Genomic DNA, 21,243 nt, shown 5'->3' with positions numbered 1-21,243 from the left:
GTCCGAATCAGATGCAGAGGCCTGTAGATAAGTGCCCGGACCTTTGTTCTAAGACTTAAGACTTGGTAGACTTAATTGTGTGCGTTCTTCCACCGAAGGAAAAACAGAAGGGGCTGGAGGTGCCAGAGGCCGCTGAAATGGTGGTAACTCATTCGTGAGCGACATCTCTCCTGGAAATGTTCTTGAAAATGATTATCAATCTTGATGGCAAGGGAAATCAGGTCATCCAAAGAGGACCTCTCAACTAGCCAACTCATCCTTGATACGGTCTGACTGACCCTGCCAGAAGATAGCATGGAGGGCCTCATTGTTCCTGGTGAGTTCAGCTGCCAGGGTTTGAAATTTGACTTCAAACTGTCTTGCAATGAGAGACCCTTGGCGGAAATTGAGTGCGCCAGCCGCTAAGGAGACGCGGGCTGGTTCGTCAGAGATCCTCTTGAAGAGGTCCAGGAAGGCCTCAATGCTGTTAGTCACAGGATCCTTCCATTCCCAGAGGGGCAATGACCACACCAAGGCCTCTCCGGAAAGCAGGATACGCCACCTTGGCCCTGTGAGAGAAATTTTGTGGCTCTAGTAAATGGATATTGCACTGGTTATTGAACGACAGGTCTTAGGATCCCCAGAGAACCGCTGTGGGAGAGGCAGGTGAACTGCAGAAACTTTTGGGAGGGCAGAAGACTGGACCTGGACTGGAGGTTTAACTGGTGCATCGGAGGAGACCAAAAACAGATCAAGTTAGTGCTAAGGGTATGAAGCTGGCAAAGGATTTGGAACTGGGTAGCTTCCTGGGTGGTATAGCCTCTGGATGAAGAATTAATTGGGGTCTGCTGAGGCCGAGGAAGGCAGCAAGCAAGAGAGGTCAGGTTACATGCCAGGGCTTAACTACCAAGGATCCAGGAGACAGACACAAGTGACACGGGCCACTGCGGACACCGGGAACACAGGAGACACTGGAGGCAACAAGAGGCACAGGTGACACAGGAATATCCACAGACAGGAACACTGGAACAGCACAGGGAAGTTGGCTGGGAACCAACATACTGGACAACGAAGGGTTAACGCAAGAGGTGGACAGAAGAAAAAACAAATTAGCCAACAGGTGTACAGGAAGTAGCTCAACCGAACTAGGGGCTTGGCCCCAGTGGAGACACATTGCACGAACACGGAGTGCTGTGTCTGAGCTAGCTAAATAGCCCGGGATGGTAAAGAGGCTATTTCCTGATTGGCCGGTGAAGCTGATAAAGCTTGCTGGCCTAAGGCACGCCCAGTCAGAACTGCCTGCATATGCAGGAGAAACGCATCTGCCCTTTAGAGAGGAAGAGGTAAGTGTGACAGGTAATCTGTCGACCAGACGAGGTACACAAGAGCAAGGCGCAAGCAAAGCCGGTGCACAGACAAAAGGTCGGTCTCGGCAGCATAAATTCACAGGATCAAAACAGGCAAGGTCAGCAACAGAGCCCACAAAGCATCCAAAGCTATAGTCCAGATAGATCAGGGTAGAACAAATTTTTCATATAGTAAATACCTCTTGATGCCCAAATCCGGGGTCCTGCACATTAGTCCCTTTGGAAACCTGAGATTGCCTAGTACCTAGACAGATTGGTGCTTTTACCTAGTTTCTCTCCAGGTTACCACCGTATTTCTGATGAGTAAATTATTTTTGAGTACTTCAGACGAGTAGAAAGGCTTGCTATGTAGTAGGGCTCTAAGATCCTCTTTAAAGGATGTAGAATGTTCTAAGCGGTAGTTTAAGCATACAGACCTTAAGCTAGTCAACTATATGCCGAGAGATACTTACCATCACCATTTGTTGGCACATGGAAGTCTGTGTGGCTTCCATATTTGCCATATGTGGAAACATATGTTTAAACTATAAAGGCATAAATTAGGAACAATAATATCCCCTTCCGATTTGGGAAGGTACAGTTTTTGGAGAAAAATACATGGGTGTTTACTCCGCCATGGGATCCTTGTAAATGACACTTATTTGACATATTGACATCCTTATGTTTTAATAAAATTGGAAAAAAAATGGCAAAGGTAGGGTTTCCCACATAGTTCTTTTAGTATTGTTTGTATCAGAGGGATAATTTAAATGGAGCAAAAGGGAGTCCAGCGCTTGGATTTTTACATTAGTTAAAAACCATAAAAATGAAAAACTCAACACCTTGGTGGCCCCTTTTTTGCACATCCATGACTCTCCTGAGAACTCTTGGGATGTATAAATCTTAGGTGGCTTTTGGTTTTAGACAACTTAACCTTAGTTCAATATTTCCTTGCTGCTTTTACCAAAGTAGGCGCTTGAGATGTATGGTCTAAATTATTAATATTATATAGTGACGCAGTATTTTTTGAACGCCTCTACTATGTCACGCACCTGGTATCATTTACCTTTCTAGTGCGCTCTGCCTCTGCAGAGCTCTTCATAAAATACGGCTGCATTTGTTCCCAAATTTGTAATACTATCTTCTACATTTTGCTAGCTTGACCTTAGCTTTATTAAGGCATAATGCTGCCAATTGATTTTTCAAGGATATCAATTCCTGGCCATTCTCTAAGGTGGGATCCCTTTTGTGTTTTATTTCTACTTCCCTAATGTTTTGAAGAAGGTGCACGATTTCTTGTTGCCTAGCTTTAAGCCATGTACTGTGTTTTATAAGGTGTCCCTCTATGACCGACTTATGTGCTTTCCAGACTACTAATGGGTTACTCTCAGATGTGTTGTTTGTGGTAAACTAGTGGTGCTATTCTTTTTCTGTCTCTTTGATTACAACTAGATCTCCCATAAGATTTTCATTTAGTTTCCAGTTCTAGAATTTGTATCTTTTGTAAGGAATCTGAATGTGTAGAATGGCCGCGGCATGATCTGATTTATCCTATCGAACACCCTTTTACTCTGTGTAAATCAGATTGGCGCATCCAGAAATGGTCAATTATAGAGAACGTCTGGTGGGGGTGGGAGAAAAATGTATAATCTCTCTCGCAGGGATTAAAAATACGGCAAACATACAGCATTTGCTCCAAGGTTGATTTTAGCAATGATTCTTGATTTGCGGAAGGCATGTAAATACCGGCCAATGTTACTGCCTGGTCACCACCCAAACCCTTCAAGTATCGGCCTTCACCATCTCAGTAAAGTTCTCCCAGTTTCTAGGGTACGGTGGTGGCGAACAATATTGAAACCCCTTGCTTTTTTAATCCCAGTTGCACAACTATGATATCCTATGGAGTGTTGCTGGGTGACCATCTTTGAAAGCAGTAAGTTGGAAAGAAAATGAAAACCCCACCAGTAGCGGATGTTTTGGGAACACAGAACTTCCAATAATGGTTTTAGTGATCTCTGTTGGGCCAGCATGCATCAAGATAAATCCTGGAGTAGCAGAACCTGGGAATCATTCAAGATGTCATCTTGTTCCTGGGTCCATCTCATAATGTCATCTTTGAGCTTATAAGCATGTATGCGACATCCCTGGGGCATCTGGAATCTGATAATTTCGGGCCTATAGCTCTATGGATTCGGTCAATTTCCAGGGCAGCGTCCTTTGGCTTAGACAGTACGGAGTACATGTAGGTCTTTAGTTTCTACCGATTCCAGTAAGCCTCTGAGTATTTAGTGGTGCCTACTACTGTTTTCTAAGTCATCTTTGGGCAAAAATATGAAGCCATACACATTACGGAGCCACATTAAACGTTTGTTATCTTTATGGTGACGTTTACTCCCTTACACCTTCAACGATACAGCACAACCTCTGTTGACGTGCTAAGCTCATGTCATGCAGATAGCAAGTAAAGATTGTCAAAATATAAAATGCATGGTTATTCTTGGTATGATTGCTGTATTTCTTCCGGATCAGTGTAGCATCCTTACAGAAATCTTGCCTTTGTTCAGATTACCTATAATAAAATCCATTTACTGCTGCTGCTTCTCCTTGGTAAAGACCGGTCTTGTATCCACCCTCTCTAGTTTTCTGCAGCCAGCCTATAGAGGGTGGACCTGCTGGGTACATTCTACAGTTCTGGTCTTAGGATAGATGACGCTCACCTGGTAATGGCTGGTTTTTCAAAGGTATTTGCTGATAATAAAGAATATATTTTCATAGTATATATATATATATATATATATATATAATTTGTTTGCACCTTGACTATAGCTGTAATACTTCTCTTTGTCTAACCATACTAGGCTTGGGGGGACTTAACAAAATAATAAATATTAAATTATTGCAATATTCATGTTAACACCATAGTTTTTATTATCTAAATATATTTAGACATTCCTTAAATAATGGCAATGCCTGCTACAATTAGGATATTTGTTTCCTAAATCAAGCTAATACAAGGGTTTTACTGTTTCATAGAAAAGAAAATCTATATTACTCAATAGGAGACATAAAAAGCTCCAGGGGATCAGCTAATTATATATGTCAACTCTTGAAGAGTGATAAAGGATTTACACATCTGTCCTTCCAGTTCTGATATTTTCATAGTCTGCCTAATTGCACAACCATGTCTGGGAGAGGACCTTACACTTTTATAGCTTTAAGTGACAGTTCCACACAGCCTGGGACTGGGAAGTGGAAGGAGAAACTGCACACCTACGAGTTAATCTCTGCTTGCACCTGGCAGTATGCTTATTGCTTCACAATTGCTTCGCTTTATGTGCAGTTTCTTTATTAGCTCTGCTGTACAGCAGACTATAGGCAGCCGAGACCAAGTAAAAAAAGTCATTTTAAAAACCTAAGTAATATTTATTAGAGGGATTTGTCTTTTATTACGTTTATCTACCTTTTTAGATGGATAATAATTCCATATACATTAAACATTAGGATGTTTTTTTCCCAATTTTTGTTTCATTAAAGGGAAGCCTCTCAACCTCAGGCCCAAGGCAATATCTGGGAACACAAATTCAGCCCTGGGCAAAGTAGGCAGCAGAGTCCTTCTGCACAATAAGGTGAGAGGGATAAGCCCCATCTGTAAGTTTAGGCTTGTCAGATTCAAACCAAAAAAGGGCACATCAGTGCACACTAATAAAGCAAGGATTTGCAGTGTAGCTCCAGCAAAGGCTTTTAGACATTGTTCACTGTGAAGAATGACCTCTTTTACCAAGACAAAATCTATGGAATAGATAACTGCATGTTATGACCTAATTGAGCCAGCTTGTTGCCTGGGTTTAGTAAATCCTATATAGGTTAAGCTCCAATAAATTGGAGTTGCTTAAAAAAAATGGCAAAAGCAGCCTTCAGTAGACCTTTGATATGGATATTTCTCACAATCCTTTAGTTGAATTTTAACCTAGGTGATGTGAACTAAGGTGATGTAATCTTCAAGAGCATGTACCCTGTCTAGAAGGGACAACTGAACATAGCACTAAACATAGCATTTTGAGCCCTCTGGATGATACCACGAGAAAAGCACCCACACCAAATGTGGATCCTCGTCCGCACTTTCTTGACTTCTCCCCATGAGTTAGCAAGAAGCTGAAAAAAAAGTGTAATTATTCTACATATAAAAATTCTGTATGGTGATCAAGTAGGTAACAGGATGGCCTCTCTGTGTACAACACTGTCATAATCCAACCACGAGTTAAGTTTCCATTACACAGTGGGTAAATACCCAACAAGTTGTAATGTTCAGTAGATAATTAGATCGTTGAAGAGACGATCCGCTGGCTGCACAAACTTAATTGTGCTACATAGTTTGTGGTGTGTCCTACATTAGCGGACGATCAGCAAATTATCTTTTTCTTTGGATTTTCCTGCCTTCTGTACGGTCCTGGGGTATTTTGCCATACATTTTCATCAGATTAAGCATACATGGCTCACCATTTACAACTGCGACAAACAAATGCCAAAAGCCATTGAAGGGTAGAGCTGCTAGTCAGTGGTTGTAAATCTTTAGTGGTCATTGATGGTGCATTTTGTGAGACGTTGCTAGATATATATCCATAAACAGAGATGTTAATCAAGGTTGATCACTGCGGTAAGTGCTTCCCTCTTTTTGCAGTAAATTTTTTTTTTTTTACTTTAAATGAAAGGGTTGTCTACTCTTATGTAAAACAGATTTTAAACAGGCAGGTAAGCATTTTTTTTTTTTTTTTTGCTGCAACAGTGACATCGCCTGTCCCACACGGAAAAATCCTACTCACAATTTAAAAATGAACAACTATAGTTCCTCCTATAAACATTGCTTTGTATACACAAGCTGGAATGACCCAGTATTTATAGGGGTAAACAGAAAACGTGTAAACTTCAGGTTAAAGATGTCAGACTCACTGCACAAATACTTGATTGCTGGTGATTGCTAAACCTGAGCCGAATTTAACTCGCACACTAAAACCGGTTCCAGCCGGTCAATAGAATACAACTGCGTCACCAGGGCCATTTTCCTGGCTGCTGGGAGGCATCCTGAGGTAACAAGCCCACCAGCGCCCTCTGCAGCCACCATAATCTGACAGAAAACATCGGACTATACGAGGAATAGGACGATACATCGGATCAGTATTACCGACTGACGATTATGCTATTCTCCACAACTAACACACCGCCCGCTACCATTACACATAATGAAATCAGAACCGCGAACAGAGCTCAGCTCCAAGTGCCAACAAGAAAGACAATTTAGCGCGCACGCATGAATCTCCATTTTGCGCCTGCTGGTGTCTTTCTCTTCCCCGCCCTGCACCTCGACTTCCCGCACCACCCTCCCGCCGCCACGTCACGTATGCAGCCCCCGGGAGCCTGGCCAGGGTCCCTGTACCGCCTTGCCGTCCATGACGCAGCCTGACAACATTGAAGCGATAGAAGTCATCCCGTGTAGAATCCGCCATTGTCACGCGTAGCCAGTCCAGCAATGTGGCGTCCCTGTTGATGGAGGCGTGATAAAGAGGCGGCGGGCGGCGACCGGAGAGCTTGGCGCAGTGCGGAAGGGGCGGAGAACCCCGCCGGAAACTGGTTAGAGAGCCAGGGACTGCTAGATAGACGTTTCAGAATGCAGGAGGTGTAGGAAGAAGACATTCCTATAGATTAGAGAGCTCGCCGCTGCTAGGACAGGAGAGAGCCGAGCACATGGTGCTTGTCCTTATTGTATAACGGTGTCTGATCTCAGGGGCCCCATTGCCGGGCTCCGGCCGTAGGAGTGGCTTGTGGAGGTATTGGAGCACACAATGCACCCACATGGAGCTGTAAACTGACTGCAGTCCCATTTCATTTAGGTCCCTATTGTTCTACAAGTGTACAGGGTGGGTGTAGCAGACTCCACATTCAGGGTATATATGGATTTAGGGGCTGCATGGCCAAGAAATAATGTGGAAACATGATATTTAATTCTGTTTACACTTACAGGTACTCCTGTGCTTTGTTGAATCTTGAGGAGATCATTGTTTATACCTGAAGGTTGGAGACATTTTGTCAGTTGTGGTGGGCAGCGGGCTTCTGACTGGAGGCGTGTTGTATGATCAACATACGTGTTACCGATATAACCATTGAACAATAACCGTATACAACTATAGATTGTCCTCAGCCTTGTACAGTATTATTCAGTGAAATCATGGCTTTTACAAACTATAGCAGCTTGAACCGAGCACAGCTGACCTTCGAGTATCTACACACTAATTCGTAAGTATTCTGCTTCTGAAGATTGTTCTTAATTTTTGTGGTTTGATCTTTATTGTGACTGCCAGAGTGTTTGACCAACATTGCATGAATCATGCAATCATAGCACTGATGTTGGAAAGTGATTGTGCTAACGTAGCATACAAATCCTTGGTAAGATTATAATTTTATATAATATATTCACATGCAAAGAGATTTGCACATATGTGCTTGGTTGGGGCCTTGGCCTCCATGCATGATCTTTTGTCTCACCGTCTGTCTAGAATACAGGTCCGCTTTAACTTAGAACAAAGTATGCAGCTGCAGCACGGTGGCTCATGGTTAGCACTTTGGCCTTTGCAGCGCTGGGTCCCATGTTTGAATCTCGGCGAGGACACCGTCTGTATGGAGTTTGCAGGTTCTCCCTGTGTCTTAGTGGGTTTCCTTCCACAATCCAAAAACATGCCGTTACGTTAATTGGCTTCCACTAAAACTGACCTTAGACTATAATAATGACATATGACTATGGTAGAGACATAAGATTGTGAGCCCCTTTGAGGGACAGCTAGTGACATGACTATGGACTTTGTACAGTGCTGCGTAATAATGTTGGTATTGTCACATGATATTTGTTTTCAGATGGTTTTCCTGTTTATGAACACATTAATCAACTCTTTGACCATCCCTTGGTTCTGAAATTGCAACAAAGAAGCAATGTGCGTAGCATTGCTAGGAAGAAACTTATTTATTTTTTTTAGTATAACTCTTCATTACACACTCAAGATGAATAACCATGATCATGGATAGGTTAAAACACTAGTTGATACAGTTCTTTTCCTGTTTTACTTTGGAAGATTCATTTTCATCAGAAGATTAAAACTTAGGGTGGACATTGACGTTCGATGGACTTCTGAACGATAAGCCTCCCAAACTGAACTTGAATCTGGGCTAAAAGCTAGTTTCATTTCCTACTCCCCTATTAAGGAACACAGGAGATCCTGTTTATTGGGATTGTACCCTCGCATCCCCCTATTTTACCAGGTTCATAGAAGGTTGGACATCTTTTCATCAGCTCTGCTGTACAAAGAATATTTTTCACTAGTAAAGTTTATTCTTCATTTAACCATCTACTTCTCTCCTGCAAAAGCTGGTCTCCTCAGTCGCACTTATCTGGCACATCTATCATGACGCTTTTCAAGAATGCCACCTCCACTGTAAACCATGTCAATTGGATGCTGCAAGGATAGCTTAGAAATGGCCTTCAGTTCATTCATGTTACCCTGTCATTGGCATTTGCTTGCCTTCTTCCCTGTTTCTGAAGACTTCCTTCGCAAGTAGTCCAGTTGGGCCAAGCTACTAATTCACATTGGTCACAGCGAGCTATTACATTTTCTGGTGTTCACAAGTATATGCCGTTGTCTCTTTCCCATCAAATAGTGCAGAAAAATAATCATCATTCTGTTCCTGCTGCCTACCTACAATGTCCTCTGACCATTAGCTGCTTCAAGCTGTTTGGTTTTTGTGAGTATGTGAGACCTTGCCTGATACACTGAGCCTCACTTTGCTTTACTGTGAACATAACATGCTAGACACTCCTGTGGCTTCCACGGGCTCTGTTACTGATTAAGGATTTTGCTTAAGAACAATCGTCTACCTCAGAAGAAAAAGCTAGAGAAACTCCCTTGTTTTATTCTTACTCAGCCCTTGTCAAGACCTACTAAACTTGGGTTCCTGTGTATTTGCAAAACCTAGTAGAAAATATGCTTTACCCTTTGAAAAACTTTCTTCAGCAAGAAGATCTGCCCACACAATATTATCACTCGCCTTCCCTTGTGATGATGGTAATGGCAGACTTTGTGGTCAAACTTCAATTTTTTGGCTTTACCGGACCAATATGAAGAGATGGGTTCCCATCTGGAGAGAGATCAGTGAATACATTTGTGGGAATCTTCTCAAACAGTCCTGCCACAGTGACTGTGATGATGACAAGTCCAAGAGATCCCAGGGAGCCCAAAAAGGTCTGCATCATGACACTTGGTGCTAAGGCCAACACTAGTTTAAACCATCTACATGTCACAATTCAATCTTCACCATTATTTTCAAAAAGAAGTCCTGTTTTAGGCGGGACGTCACTTTCTTTCATGAATACTTACTACACCTGGAAAAGAATGCTTACTACACCTGGAACTGATGCAGAGCCCCACCTTTCCATTGCCTGCTGGTTGTCAGGCTGGAACCGATCCCTGACAAAAAAAGGTTGCAGCACCACCCCTTTGCTCTCAATCGCCTAGTGTCACGCATCCCAGAAGGCTCTTTGTTGCTCCTTCTGCGCATGCCCGAGATGAAAGCATGCGCAGTGAGATTTCCCATCTACGTTGCCTGATCTCGTGCCTGCATCAGGTGACGTAGGAAGAAGAATAGGGTGAAGATTTTGGTGTCGGCCCTAAATATCTTTTTCCAGCAGTGTATAATTGGCTGCAATATGTTTTAACAATGAGCATCATTTCAATAGGTTTGTTTTGAAGTTGAATGGTTATTAAACCAAGATAAAAAGTTTTAAATTTTGAGGTCCATCTATTGCATTCAGGACAGTTGGCTATACTTGGTCTGCTGTAATAGATTGAACCTCGTACAAGCACTTGTGAAACCATGCAGCTGATCATCCACTTTGCAAATAAATAACAACTGCATGGTCGAAACCAACTTGTTGCTTTTGGGAACCCTGTCGTAATCCACTACACTTAATGTGTTTTAGATTACTTTAGTATAATTTTCTTTCCTGCATTGTCCTGCTGGCAAATATTAGTAGAATATACAAAGATCATATGGTTGTTTCTGGCATTTTTAGAGCTTGTGTACACTAACGAGTAAATGGATGTGCGAAAGCAGCTTAGAAAATGTTAAAAGGGTCCAGTGCAGATCGGAAGAAGATCATAGGAAACTGTAAAAGATCTTGGGAACATCTTAAATGCAATATGAATGTAACTGAAAGTGTACAGCATTCACCTACCTACAAGCCCTTGCAGTAATTTAGTAGTAGTGACTTGTGTTTTATAGAACACATTAGATGTCTGGAATAGATGGATTAGCTGAGTTGGGCTGCAAGTTTTTGGGTGTTTTTTTACATGTTTGAATTGGCTGGTTACAATCTATACTCGAATATAAGCCAGAATACCCACATTTACCTGAAGAAAAAAAAACAGGAAAACTACATTGACTTAAGTACAAACCTAAGATACAAAATTATTATGAATAAATACAGTAATGGTGTGTGTTAAAATCACATAGACTCAGTCTGATTTTTTCCTTTACTTTTTTACTGGGTAAATTACTTTTTACTTTTAAATTTGGTATACTGAGTTACTTGCTCTTAACTTGTGCGTTATTGTTGGTCACCAGTAGATAGTGCTGTGTCTCCATGTAAAATGTGTAACAAACTCTAATAATGTCTAGGATGGCAAGAGTTTGTTATGCAGCATACATGAGGACACCGCACCATCTAGTGAGTAAAAAAAAAAGGAGATTTTTTTGTCAAGATTAATATAAAAGGGTAACCAGTCTTGACTGTAAAGTAATTAAGTATGTATTTTTTTTTATTATTAAACAGGCTACAAAATCCAACATATTAATTATTACCCTTTTTTTTTCTTTAAATAGCACAACTCATGAGTTTCTTTTTGGGGCTTTGGCTGAACTAGTTGATAATGCAAGGTATGTAATGTCTTGTGTTTACTATAAAATTGTGTAACTTTGTTTATTTTATATTATTTTATAACTGTGTTTTTACTTTGGTTTGCATTTGCTATGGTTAATTTAACTACCATAAAAAAGCTCAGTCTTAGAAATGTTATTTGATAGAAATTTGTGTGTATTCCATGCCTGATAAAGGTTGTGGGGAGGCATATAATAGAGCACACTTACCTTTTTGAAGCACATTGTAACACTTATTAAAATAAAAACATAATTATGTGCTCAGTACTGACCAATGGACTTTAAAGTTCTTAGAAAGTTTTTAAAGAAATCCTAAGAAACCTAATACTGTAATAGCTGGTGCATTTTTGTTTACGTCTGAAATCCAGGTAAAATCAAAGTTTAATCCAGGTCTGTAGGTCTGTGTAAAAAAAAAAAAATGATGTAATAAAAAAATTTTTAGTCAGTTTTTTGTTGTGTTATCTTTTAAAGGTACCTAGATCAAAAGACTAGCTAGAATTACTTCAAATGCTATGAATAAATTTAATAATGACTTATAAATTTAATTTTTCAGAGATGCTGATGCTACAAGAATTGATATTTACACAGGTATTTTTTGAACATGCTTTGTTTTCATTCTCTTTCTGCGGTGATCCGTGCGTGTGTGTGTGCCTTCTCTTTCGCTCTATCTCTAGTCATGAACAAAAGAAGTAGATCCTCTTTTATTTGTTGGGTTTTGCATATTGGACATTTTACAAATCATTTGTTCTTAAAATTAGGTAAATAAAACCTCCGATAAACACCACCACATTACCAATTATACGGTGTCATTATTTAGTTAACAAAAGTGGAAATTGAAAAGTGTGTGAATATTAAGAACACCCTTCCATAGGAATAAAAGAGTACAGGTAGTCCCCCGGTTACATACAAGCTAGGGACTGTAGGTTTTTTCTTAAGTTGAATTTGTATGTAAGTCGGAACAGGTACATTATTTTAATAAATGCAATTTGGATAGATGCTTGTCTCAACATATTAGGCAGTGTGGTGTCAGTTACTGTATAAAATCCTCACTGTAAGTTAATCAAAAACAAAGCAAAATGAAAATCTACATGGAGCCTAGACATTCATTAACTTCTGGAGCAAGCTGGGCTTTGATTTGTGTTTTTTGTTTTTTTAGGGTAAAGCGACCCCATGTGTGACTCATGATTACCGGTAGGGAGGTTAAAGAGTTAAAAATGGCTGCAGAAAGAGCTCACCCCCTAAGACTATCTGTTCATAGTTGCCAGGCGTTAATCAAATACATGTGATAAATTTCTCATCATCAAGAGTGACCTCTATAAAAGCAGAAATTTAGGCAGTTTGGTGGTCTGTAGCATTCAGGTGTGTGCGAGACAATGTTATGAGACAATTTCCAAATAAAAGTGAAGGTCCATCAGTCTACATTCAAGACAGTTGCAAATCGTTCCAGAAATGGATGTCCCAGCAAATTTACCTCAAGGTCAGACTGGGCAGTGCTCAGAGAGTATCTACTTTAAAGTAGTCAAAACCCCAGTCAAACTCTGCAGGCCATTGTTGGCATGTTACAGTTCATGACAGTAGGGGCATGGATTGGCAGACACGTAAGATGGCAGCCTAGAGACAGAGAGCTCCATCTTGTACCAGCATCCTTGGAAGATTTAGCGGGCATTACCAGTAGCGATCATAGGCAAGAACGTTCAGACTTTTGAAGGCTCTCCCCATCTCGCTTTCAGCGATTCGGGACTACATGGGGGAATCTACTTTTACGACCTTATGAGCAGTCATTATTGGGTTGGATCCCTTACCACCTACTTCCAACTGGCGGGCTACACTTCAGTCTCTTGGATCCGATTTTTGTCCAGACCTCTTTACATGCTACTGAATTGCGGCCCGGAACTGGTTCCATTGAGTCCTTTTCACAGATGATCTTGTAGAGACTGTCTTCGGTTTACACAGGTCGGTCGTGAGGCAGTGCAGCTCTTTCTCCTTGATGAACTTGAAGGTGTCTAAGTAGAAGCAAGGGGTGTCCCAGTTGTATGGGATGGAGCTGACCCATCCTAGCCTCCCTCACGGGAGGAGGAAGAAAGGTGACATGGAGTCGTGCAGAAGTTGAATTCTTGTCCACCAATGTCTACGGTCACAGTTACAGGGGAAGAAGATCCTCAGCATCGTCCCGATGTCTGGAATTCCTTTGCTGCCCATCAGATGTTCCTTGAACATCACTGCTCGCTTCGCTTGGTCCATCTTTAAGCCCCAGATGAAGTAAAACACTGCCCTGGTGATGGCTTTGCAGGTGTTTGGTCTGCGGTGGCCAGGCCTGGGGGAGGTACTGCAAAACGGAGAATCTCGCTGTGGAGCACCAGTGCTTTTCCTTTGATGGTGAGTTCTCTGAGGCTCCAGAGTCCAAACTTCTGTTGCATCTTGGACAGCCTCTCCTTCCAAGACTTCAGGGCTGTGCCCTCCTTTCCAGGCCAGATGTCGATGATCTTGATGAAATCCGGTCCGATGTTGAATGGGATGGTTGCAGAGGAGGGTAGGTACCAGTTTTGCGAAGAGCATGGCTTCCAACTTCCTGCAGTTGACTTTTGCCCCTGAAGCTCGGCTGAAGTCTTTGCAGGTCTGGACGAGCACGTTGATGGAAAGCTTTTCTTTGCAGAACACAATCATGTTGTCTATGTAGTGTGAACACCTGGTCTCCCATCTGTCTGGTCCAGGTGCAGGGATCCCTCTGATCTCTGGATTCTGTCTGATGCACTCGGCGAAGAGCTCTTTACAACAAACAAAGAAGAGGTGAAAGAGGACAGCCTTATCTGACCCCATGGTGGCCTGGAAAAGGGTGAATCTTCCAGCCGTTCACCAGCACCCTGCTGTGGATATCAAGTTACATCAAGTTAACCATATGAGCCAAACATTTCACCAAGACCGAACTTACGAAAGGCTTTAAGCATGAGCCCGTGGGAGACCAGGTCAAAGGCCTTCTCCTGGTCAGGACTGACCACGTGGATATTTTGGTCTTGGATATACTACACTGTGTCTCTAACCAGCGCAAGGCTGTTAACTTTCTTCAGCTGGTTAGCCAGAACCTTGACAAGGATCTTGTAGTCCATGCTCAGGAGGGCATTACCAGTAGTGATCATAGGCAAGAAAGTCCAAACTTCTGAAGGCTCTCACCATCTTGCATTCAGTCCGGGTACTCCCAATCCTCGATCCAGGACTACATGGGGGAATCTACTCCTGCGGCCTTCTTATGAGCAGTCATGATTGGGTTGGATGCCTCACCACCTACTTCCAACTGGCGGGCTACACTGCAGTCTCCTTCCCTTCCGGCTTCCCCAGAAACACAGCTTGCCAAGTAGAAACTCACCCTTTCTGCTTCTGCGGCAGACGATTCTTGCAGCTTCTGTCCCCCCGATGGTGAGTCCTTCCTTTCCTTCCTCGAGTAGACAATCCCTGGACAAACCGAGCAATTAATGGAAGATGCTTGTGATTATATTGAGAGCCAGGCCGCACATGTCCAGGATATTTACAGACCAGATGTTACCAACATCAACTCTCGAGGAGGGACACAGAAGCAGCTAGGGGTTACTTACCCTCATTCAGAACCTCACATTATGGCACCTACGTAGCCCCCTTTATTCCCCAGAAGACCTTCTGCTTCCAGATATGGGCTTTTGCCTGTGGTGGAGATACTATTTACAGAGTCTTCCTACTAATGCAGATTTTGAAAACCTTATAGTTAAAGTCAAAACTACTTGTTGATAAGAGATTGGGGCCCTACGCATTTACAGTCTCTAGCTGGGGAGAGTAGGAGGGTCTGGATAAATAATTGCAACAGGTTAAAGGCAACATTGTTCACTTTAAACAGAAATTCCAAGAATACGACACCAAACTTAGGGACCTATGCTGCTACTTTTAGGATTTAGATATTGGAGGAAGCAGAAATAACATCAGGGTTTATCAAAAGCCATTGCAAGCTGCAGATTTTAAACTGGTAGTCCAAACGATTTTTAATAATATCCTAGGGCTGCCCTCTTCTTAAAGGGAATAAATTTGACAGGGCCCATTGAGCCCTAAGACGGCCTTCCAACACCTCACGGCCCAGGGATGTCATTTTCGGATTTGGGGACTGTGAATTGAAAGGTGAGATTATGGTCAAAAGTTGAAATATGCATAACCTGGAGTTTGATGGGACACCTATACAACATTACCAAGAAAGTTCTTACAACAACGACGCCTACAGCAACCTTTTCTCTACTATTAAGAATAACCATATCCCGTACCGATGGGCTTTAGCCAGACGGCTCCGCAATGAGAAATCTGCCACAATCTGTTTTCCAAAAGACCTCTCGGCCTTCTGCAGAACCTTGGGAATCGACTGCCCCATAAAACCTGGCTTGGAGCTCATGACCTCCCCACCCCTAAAACCCCTTCAATGGCAAGTTAATATTCGCCTAGAAGAGATCATGACCTTAGTCAAGGCATTTTTGACCGTACAAGGAGATAGCTGTCATCGTCATGTAGCTTGACTTTACCTCTGGTTATATTGAAGTATTGCTTCACCTTTGAATAATTTCCACGTGATTGTGGAACACGTGGTTTGCGCCCTCATTTTTAACCCTCATATTTTCCTTCTTCCTTCAATGTTATATTGATTATGGTTTGGACAATATTTGGTTGCAGATAGGCTTATATATGTTTTACCGCCTTCTAGCCAATTTACTGTTAGGCCTATTACCTACAGGAGTTTGGGAACCCCTGGGTTCCTCACCCCTTCAGGCATCTCTCCATTTATCTCACTGGTTGTCGTTTTATCTACGCTATTGTCCCTTTTTTTTTTTTTTTTTTTTCTTTTTTTTCATTTCCCCTTATGTCTACTTACAGACCCAAAGCGTTATTAGAGTTTTTTTATATGTTCAAAGGGTGCTTGGGTAGAGGAGGTGGGGTCCTTTCAGACGTCCACTTTCAGAAAATCTATCAAGGTGTAGTCCCTGAACAGACTGAGGACCAGTCTGCTGCAGTCCTCTATAGAAATCCTCTCCCGCTGATAGATAAGGCGCTTCCTGGTGCACCAGATAGCATCCTTTAAAGCAGTTCATAATCCTCCAAGCTCCTTCTATTTCCTCTTTTGTGTATATGCCGTGGAACAGACCACACAGCTCAGTGCAGTGGTGTGTGATGGATGTTCTCGACCCGTATAGGCTGTTTTTTTTTCTCAGGGCCCCAAAAAAAGGCTTGGGCATAGGGGCACTGCTAGAAAACGTGCAATACGGTCTCCTTTTTTTGATGATTTGAAAAGGGCAGTGCCTGTACCTACATAAGTTCCTGGCATTCATAAAAGTCCAAAGGGGTAGTCTTGCTTGAACCGCCAGCCAGGCCAAGTCCCTGTGCCTGTTGGTGAGTCTCTTGGATCCGATGTTCGTCCAGACCTCTTTGCACGTTATTGAATTGCAGCCTGGGACTGGTTTCATTGAGTCCTTTTCACAAATGATCTTGTAGAGTGTCTTCGGTTTCCACAGGTCCGTCTTGAGACAGTGTAGCTCCTTCTCCTTAATGAACCTAAAGGTGTCCAGATAGAACCAAGGGGTGTCCCAGTTGTACGGGATGGAGCTTGTCCCATCCCAGGCTCCTCCACTAGGGGGAGGAGGAAGAAACTTCACATGGCGTTCCCTGCAGAAGTTGAAGTCCTGTCCACCAAAGTCTGTGGTCACAGTTTCAGGGGAAGAAGATCCTCAGCATTGTCCTAATGTCTGGAATTCCTTTGCTGTCCATTAGATGTTGCTTGAACATTATTTGCCTGCTTCACTTGGTCCATCTTCGAGCCCCAGATGAAGTAAAACACCGCCCTGGTGATGGCTTTGCAGGTGTTTGGTCTGCGGTGGCCAGGCCTGAGGGAGGTACTGCAAAACAGGGAGAATCTCGCTGTGGAGCACCAGTGCTTTTTCTTTCGATGTTGAGTTCTCTGAGGCTCCAGAGTCCAAATTTCTGTTGCATCTTGGACAGCCTATCCTCCCAAGACTTCAAGGCCTTGTCCTCCTTTCTGAACCAGCATGGCTTCCGACTTCCTGCAGTTGACTTTTGCCCCTGAAAACCGTCCGAAGTCTTTGCGGGTCTGGATGAGCACGTCGATGGAAAGCTTGTTTATGCAGAACACAATAATGTCGTCTATGTAGAGCAGGGGTCGGCAAACTTTTTGGACTACTAGGCCATTTCAGGAGGTCAGTAAGGCACACTCGGCCAGAAGAAACAAGGTGTCCAAGAAAAGGTTTTTTATTTAAAAATACAGTATGATCAATGGGAAACATGATGTTGCATGTTCTTAAAGACAGATACAATATCAGGTTCTAATAATGAGGAGTGCAACAGAATGTAATTAAGGTGATTACAAAACTTCATCTTGGAGAACAGCTGCTTGCATAAATAAGTGTTGCCAAACATTGCAGTCACACGCCTGGCACGGGCTAACAACATTGGAAACTAAGCATGAGGCAGCTGACGGTAGAAGTGAATAAAAGTCTCTTTACGTGTGCGCGTGCTTGGCATCGAAATGCCCCTTGAGATTCGACCATTTGAAAGGGCTGCTGGTAACGTTGCACACTAAACACAGGGCTTTGTTTTTGATATTGCCAGGACTCGCGATAACATGACAATTCAATTAGGCTGGATCCTACAATAAATAACTAGGGGGGCGTTAGACTAGACTGGAATACTGGCTAGGCCGTATTCAGCCTAAAGGCCGGAGTTTGCCTACCTCTAATTTAGAGTGAACACTTGGCCTCCCATCTGTCTGGTCCAGGTGCGGTGATCCCTCTGATCTCTGGATTCTGTCTGATGCACTTGGTGAAGAGCTTTATACAACAAACAAAGAGGTGAAAGAGAACAGCCTTATCTGACCCGAGTCGACTGGAAGAGGGTTAATCTTCCAGCTGTTCACCAGCACTGTGCTGTGGATAGCAAGGTATATCAAGTTAACATAGAGCCAAACATTTCACCAAGACCATACTTACGAAAGACTTTAAGGATGTGCCCGTGGGAGATAAGGTCGAAGGCCTTCTCCTTATCAAGACTGACCACATGGATATTGCGCTGTTGGATATACTGCACTGTGTCTCTAACCAGCGCAAGGGTGTCCACATTCCTGCGCCCAGGAATGCCGCAAGTCTGGTCTGGATGGATTATCTGCCCGATAACCTTCTTCAGCCGGTTGGCCAGTACCTTGACGAGGATCTTGTAGTCCATGTTCAGTAAGGAGATGGGATGCCAGTTCTTGAGATCGCACTTTTGTCCTTCCACTTGTACAAGATCATCCCTTCTCTCAGGGATGGTAGCATTCTGCGCTCCACCACCATCTCATCTTACAGCTCGAGCAGGTCCAGGCCAACGCACACAGCACTGCGTAGAGCTTGGCTGGGATCTGTATACCTTCCCATTCACTCACTAGATTTCATCATGTCCCCATTTCCTGTTACACCTGGAATTTAGACACTCTAGGCCAGGGGTCAGCAACCTTTACTATCAAAAGAGCCATTTTGCCTCCTCTTCCACTAAAGAAAAATAGTCTGGAGCCGCAAAACATAACACAGTTCATAAACTTTTAAAAGTTTTAATATTTTTTTAATTTTACCTGTTACAACAAGTGTGCATGTGTAGGCCTACTTTGAAATAAATTAAACACTGAACTATGCCCCTAGAAGCCTCCAGCTTCTAACGTATCATCCTGTTACATTAGAAGCTGGAGGCTTCTAAAGCTACGTACACACGGCAGATTTTTATCGTCCGATAATCGGCATCGGCCAAATATCGGGCGAAAATCTGCCGTGTGTACAGTTGGTGTCGTCCATCGTCTGAACGACCGTCCTGCCGGATCCACAGACGATGGACGACAACCGATCCTAATGAAAGGGAAGGGGGAGAGCGCGCAGCAGGGTGCCACTCCATCGCTCTCCCCCTCCCCTCTCCATAGAGCATGAACGGTGCTGTATGTACAGCACCGTTCATGCATCGTGCAGTCCCTTGTCATTGGAAAGGATCGTGAAAGATCCTTTCCAACGACAAAAATTGCAAGTGTGTACGCAGCTTAAACTTACAGGGTAGATTTTTTTTGATGGACAGAGTTCTTTATGTTCTGATGATGCCTTAGCGATCAAATTTTAAGGGGCGTTAGCCACAGGTGTCCCTCATTTGCAGCTTTAATTTTGTTCACCTGTACCCCCCAATCTTGAGTAATTGGGGTTCAGGTGCTAGAAGCCTCCAGCAATGTGTAACAGGGTAGATTATTTTGATGGGCAGAGTTCTTTATTTTCTGACGATGCCTTAGCCATTCAATTGTAGGTGGTGTTAGCCATAAGTGTCCCCCACTTGCACCTCTACTTTGGTCACCTGTACCGCCTCCCCGTTCCAGAGAAATTGGGGTTCAGATGCTAGATGCTTCCAGCAATGTGTAACAGGGTAGATTTTTTTGATAGGCAGAGTTTTTGAAATTGTGTTTTTATTGAAAATGTTCAAAAGGGGTACATAACGTTAAAGGGGAGTACACAAAAGGGGGATGATACAAAAACATAGAAAAGAAAAAAAAAAAAAGAACACAGTCACAAAGCAATCGAGGTCTATAGTAATACACATTAAGGTGGCAAAAAAATATGTAGACTGTTTTAGTCATATCCCTAAACATAGGTATCTAAGAACAAAACTAGAGGTAGGGGAACCGGGGTAAGGTGTTGTGACATCGGCAAGCAAAGGAAAAGCCAATGGGTTAACCAGAATCTCTAGCATAGTATTGATCCCAGGCCTCCCAGGTCAATTCAAAGTTATCCACAGTGTTTCTAATAAGTGCCGTAAGATATTCCATCAGGCGTATATCTTGGATTCGTGTATAGAGGTCTTCCATGGTAGGGGGCAGAACCGCCTTCCATCTGGAAGGTATTAGTGTTCGTGCTGCGACCAGGATGTGAGATGCTAACTTGCGAGACATGATTGGCAATATTGTAAGAGGCTGACCCAGGAGATGGGAGGTAAGGTCCAAAGGAACAGGCTGCTGGAACACATTGGACAAGAGGTCATTAACCCGTGACCAATACTTCTGAATAAGAGGGCAAAACCAAAATATATGTTCTATCGTGCCTCTGTGTTTTCCACATCTCCAGCACATGGGGTCCACGGCAGGAAACAGCCGGGAAAGAACCACCGGCGTGTGGTACCACCTGAGCAGAATTTTATAAAGGTTTTCCTTGTATAGAGTGCAGATAGAACTTTTGTGAGCTGCTTCCCAAATATCAGACCAGTCTTCGGAGGATAAGGACCGACCCATAACCTCTTCCCATTTGAGCATATAACTAAATTTATTTGAGCTACCTTCTGCAGAGGTGTGTAAGAGGCGGTAGATTGCAGAGATCACCCCTTTAGTATAGGGGCTCTCCATGCATAATCTTTCAAAGGCAGTAAGGGCCTGGAAGGTAGCTGTGGGTTGGAGCGACAATATATAGTGCCTAATTTGAAGATATGCATAAAAAGAAGTACGAGGCAGTTCCACCCTGTCAACTAATTCGGAGAAAGAGAGCAATCTCCGCTCAAATGGATGCAAAATATGTCTGATTTGGTATAACCCTCTGTCCCTCCAAGGGCCAGACATTGAACCAGACAGACTGTCCGGAATTTGTGGATTAAGGATTATAGAGGTTAATCTCGAAGGAGAGGATGCTAAACCAAAGTTGCCTCTGCAGGTCCTCCACACATTTCTTGTGAATAGCATGGGTGCTGTTAGATCAGAGTCCGTTAGCGGGAGGGAGGAGCTCCACAGCATAACATTGGGATGTACCGGAGCTATCCACCCTCCCTCCAGCTCTATACAAACACTGGGGGGAAGCGGGGACGCCCACTGTAGAAGGTGTCTCAGGTGGGCCGCCAAATAATATTTATGAATATCCGGAGCTCCTAGACCACCCCCATCCCT

General features: G+C 43.1%; 1 protein-coding gene across 4 annotated transcripts in view; it reads left to right on the top strand.

Annotated features, from left to right (window-relative positions):
- Positions 1–6,418: 6,418 nt before the first annotated feature.
- The window catches only part of MORC2 (MORC family CW-type zinc finger 2), a 39,233-nt gene continuing 24,408 nt past the window's right edge, over positions 6,419–21,243 (top strand). The window contains exons 1-4 of one of the 4 annotated variants that reach the window (XM_072415250.1): positions 6,419–6,950; positions 7,341–7,613; positions 11,247–11,300; positions 11,854–11,888. In XM_072415250.1, coding sequence (XP_072271351.1) covers positions 7,546–7,613; positions 11,247–11,300; positions 11,854–11,888 — 157 coding nt within the window. In that variant the 5' untranslated portion in view covers positions 6,419–6,950; positions 7,341–7,545. The other 3 variants (XM_072415251.1, XM_072415249.1, XM_072415248.1) reach the window with 3 other exon arrangements.

The sequence above is a fragment of the Pyxicephalus adspersus genome, chromosome 6 (assembly GCF_032062135.1).
Source record: "Pyxicephalus adspersus chromosome 6, UCB_Pads_2.0, whole genome shotgun sequence".
In the NCBI taxonomy this organism is placed as follows: Eukaryota; Metazoa; Chordata; class Amphibia; order Anura; family Pyxicephalidae; genus Pyxicephalus; species Pyxicephalus adspersus.
Note: the sequence above shows the minus strand (reverse complement) of the source record. Positions and strands in the feature narration are given on the sequence as shown.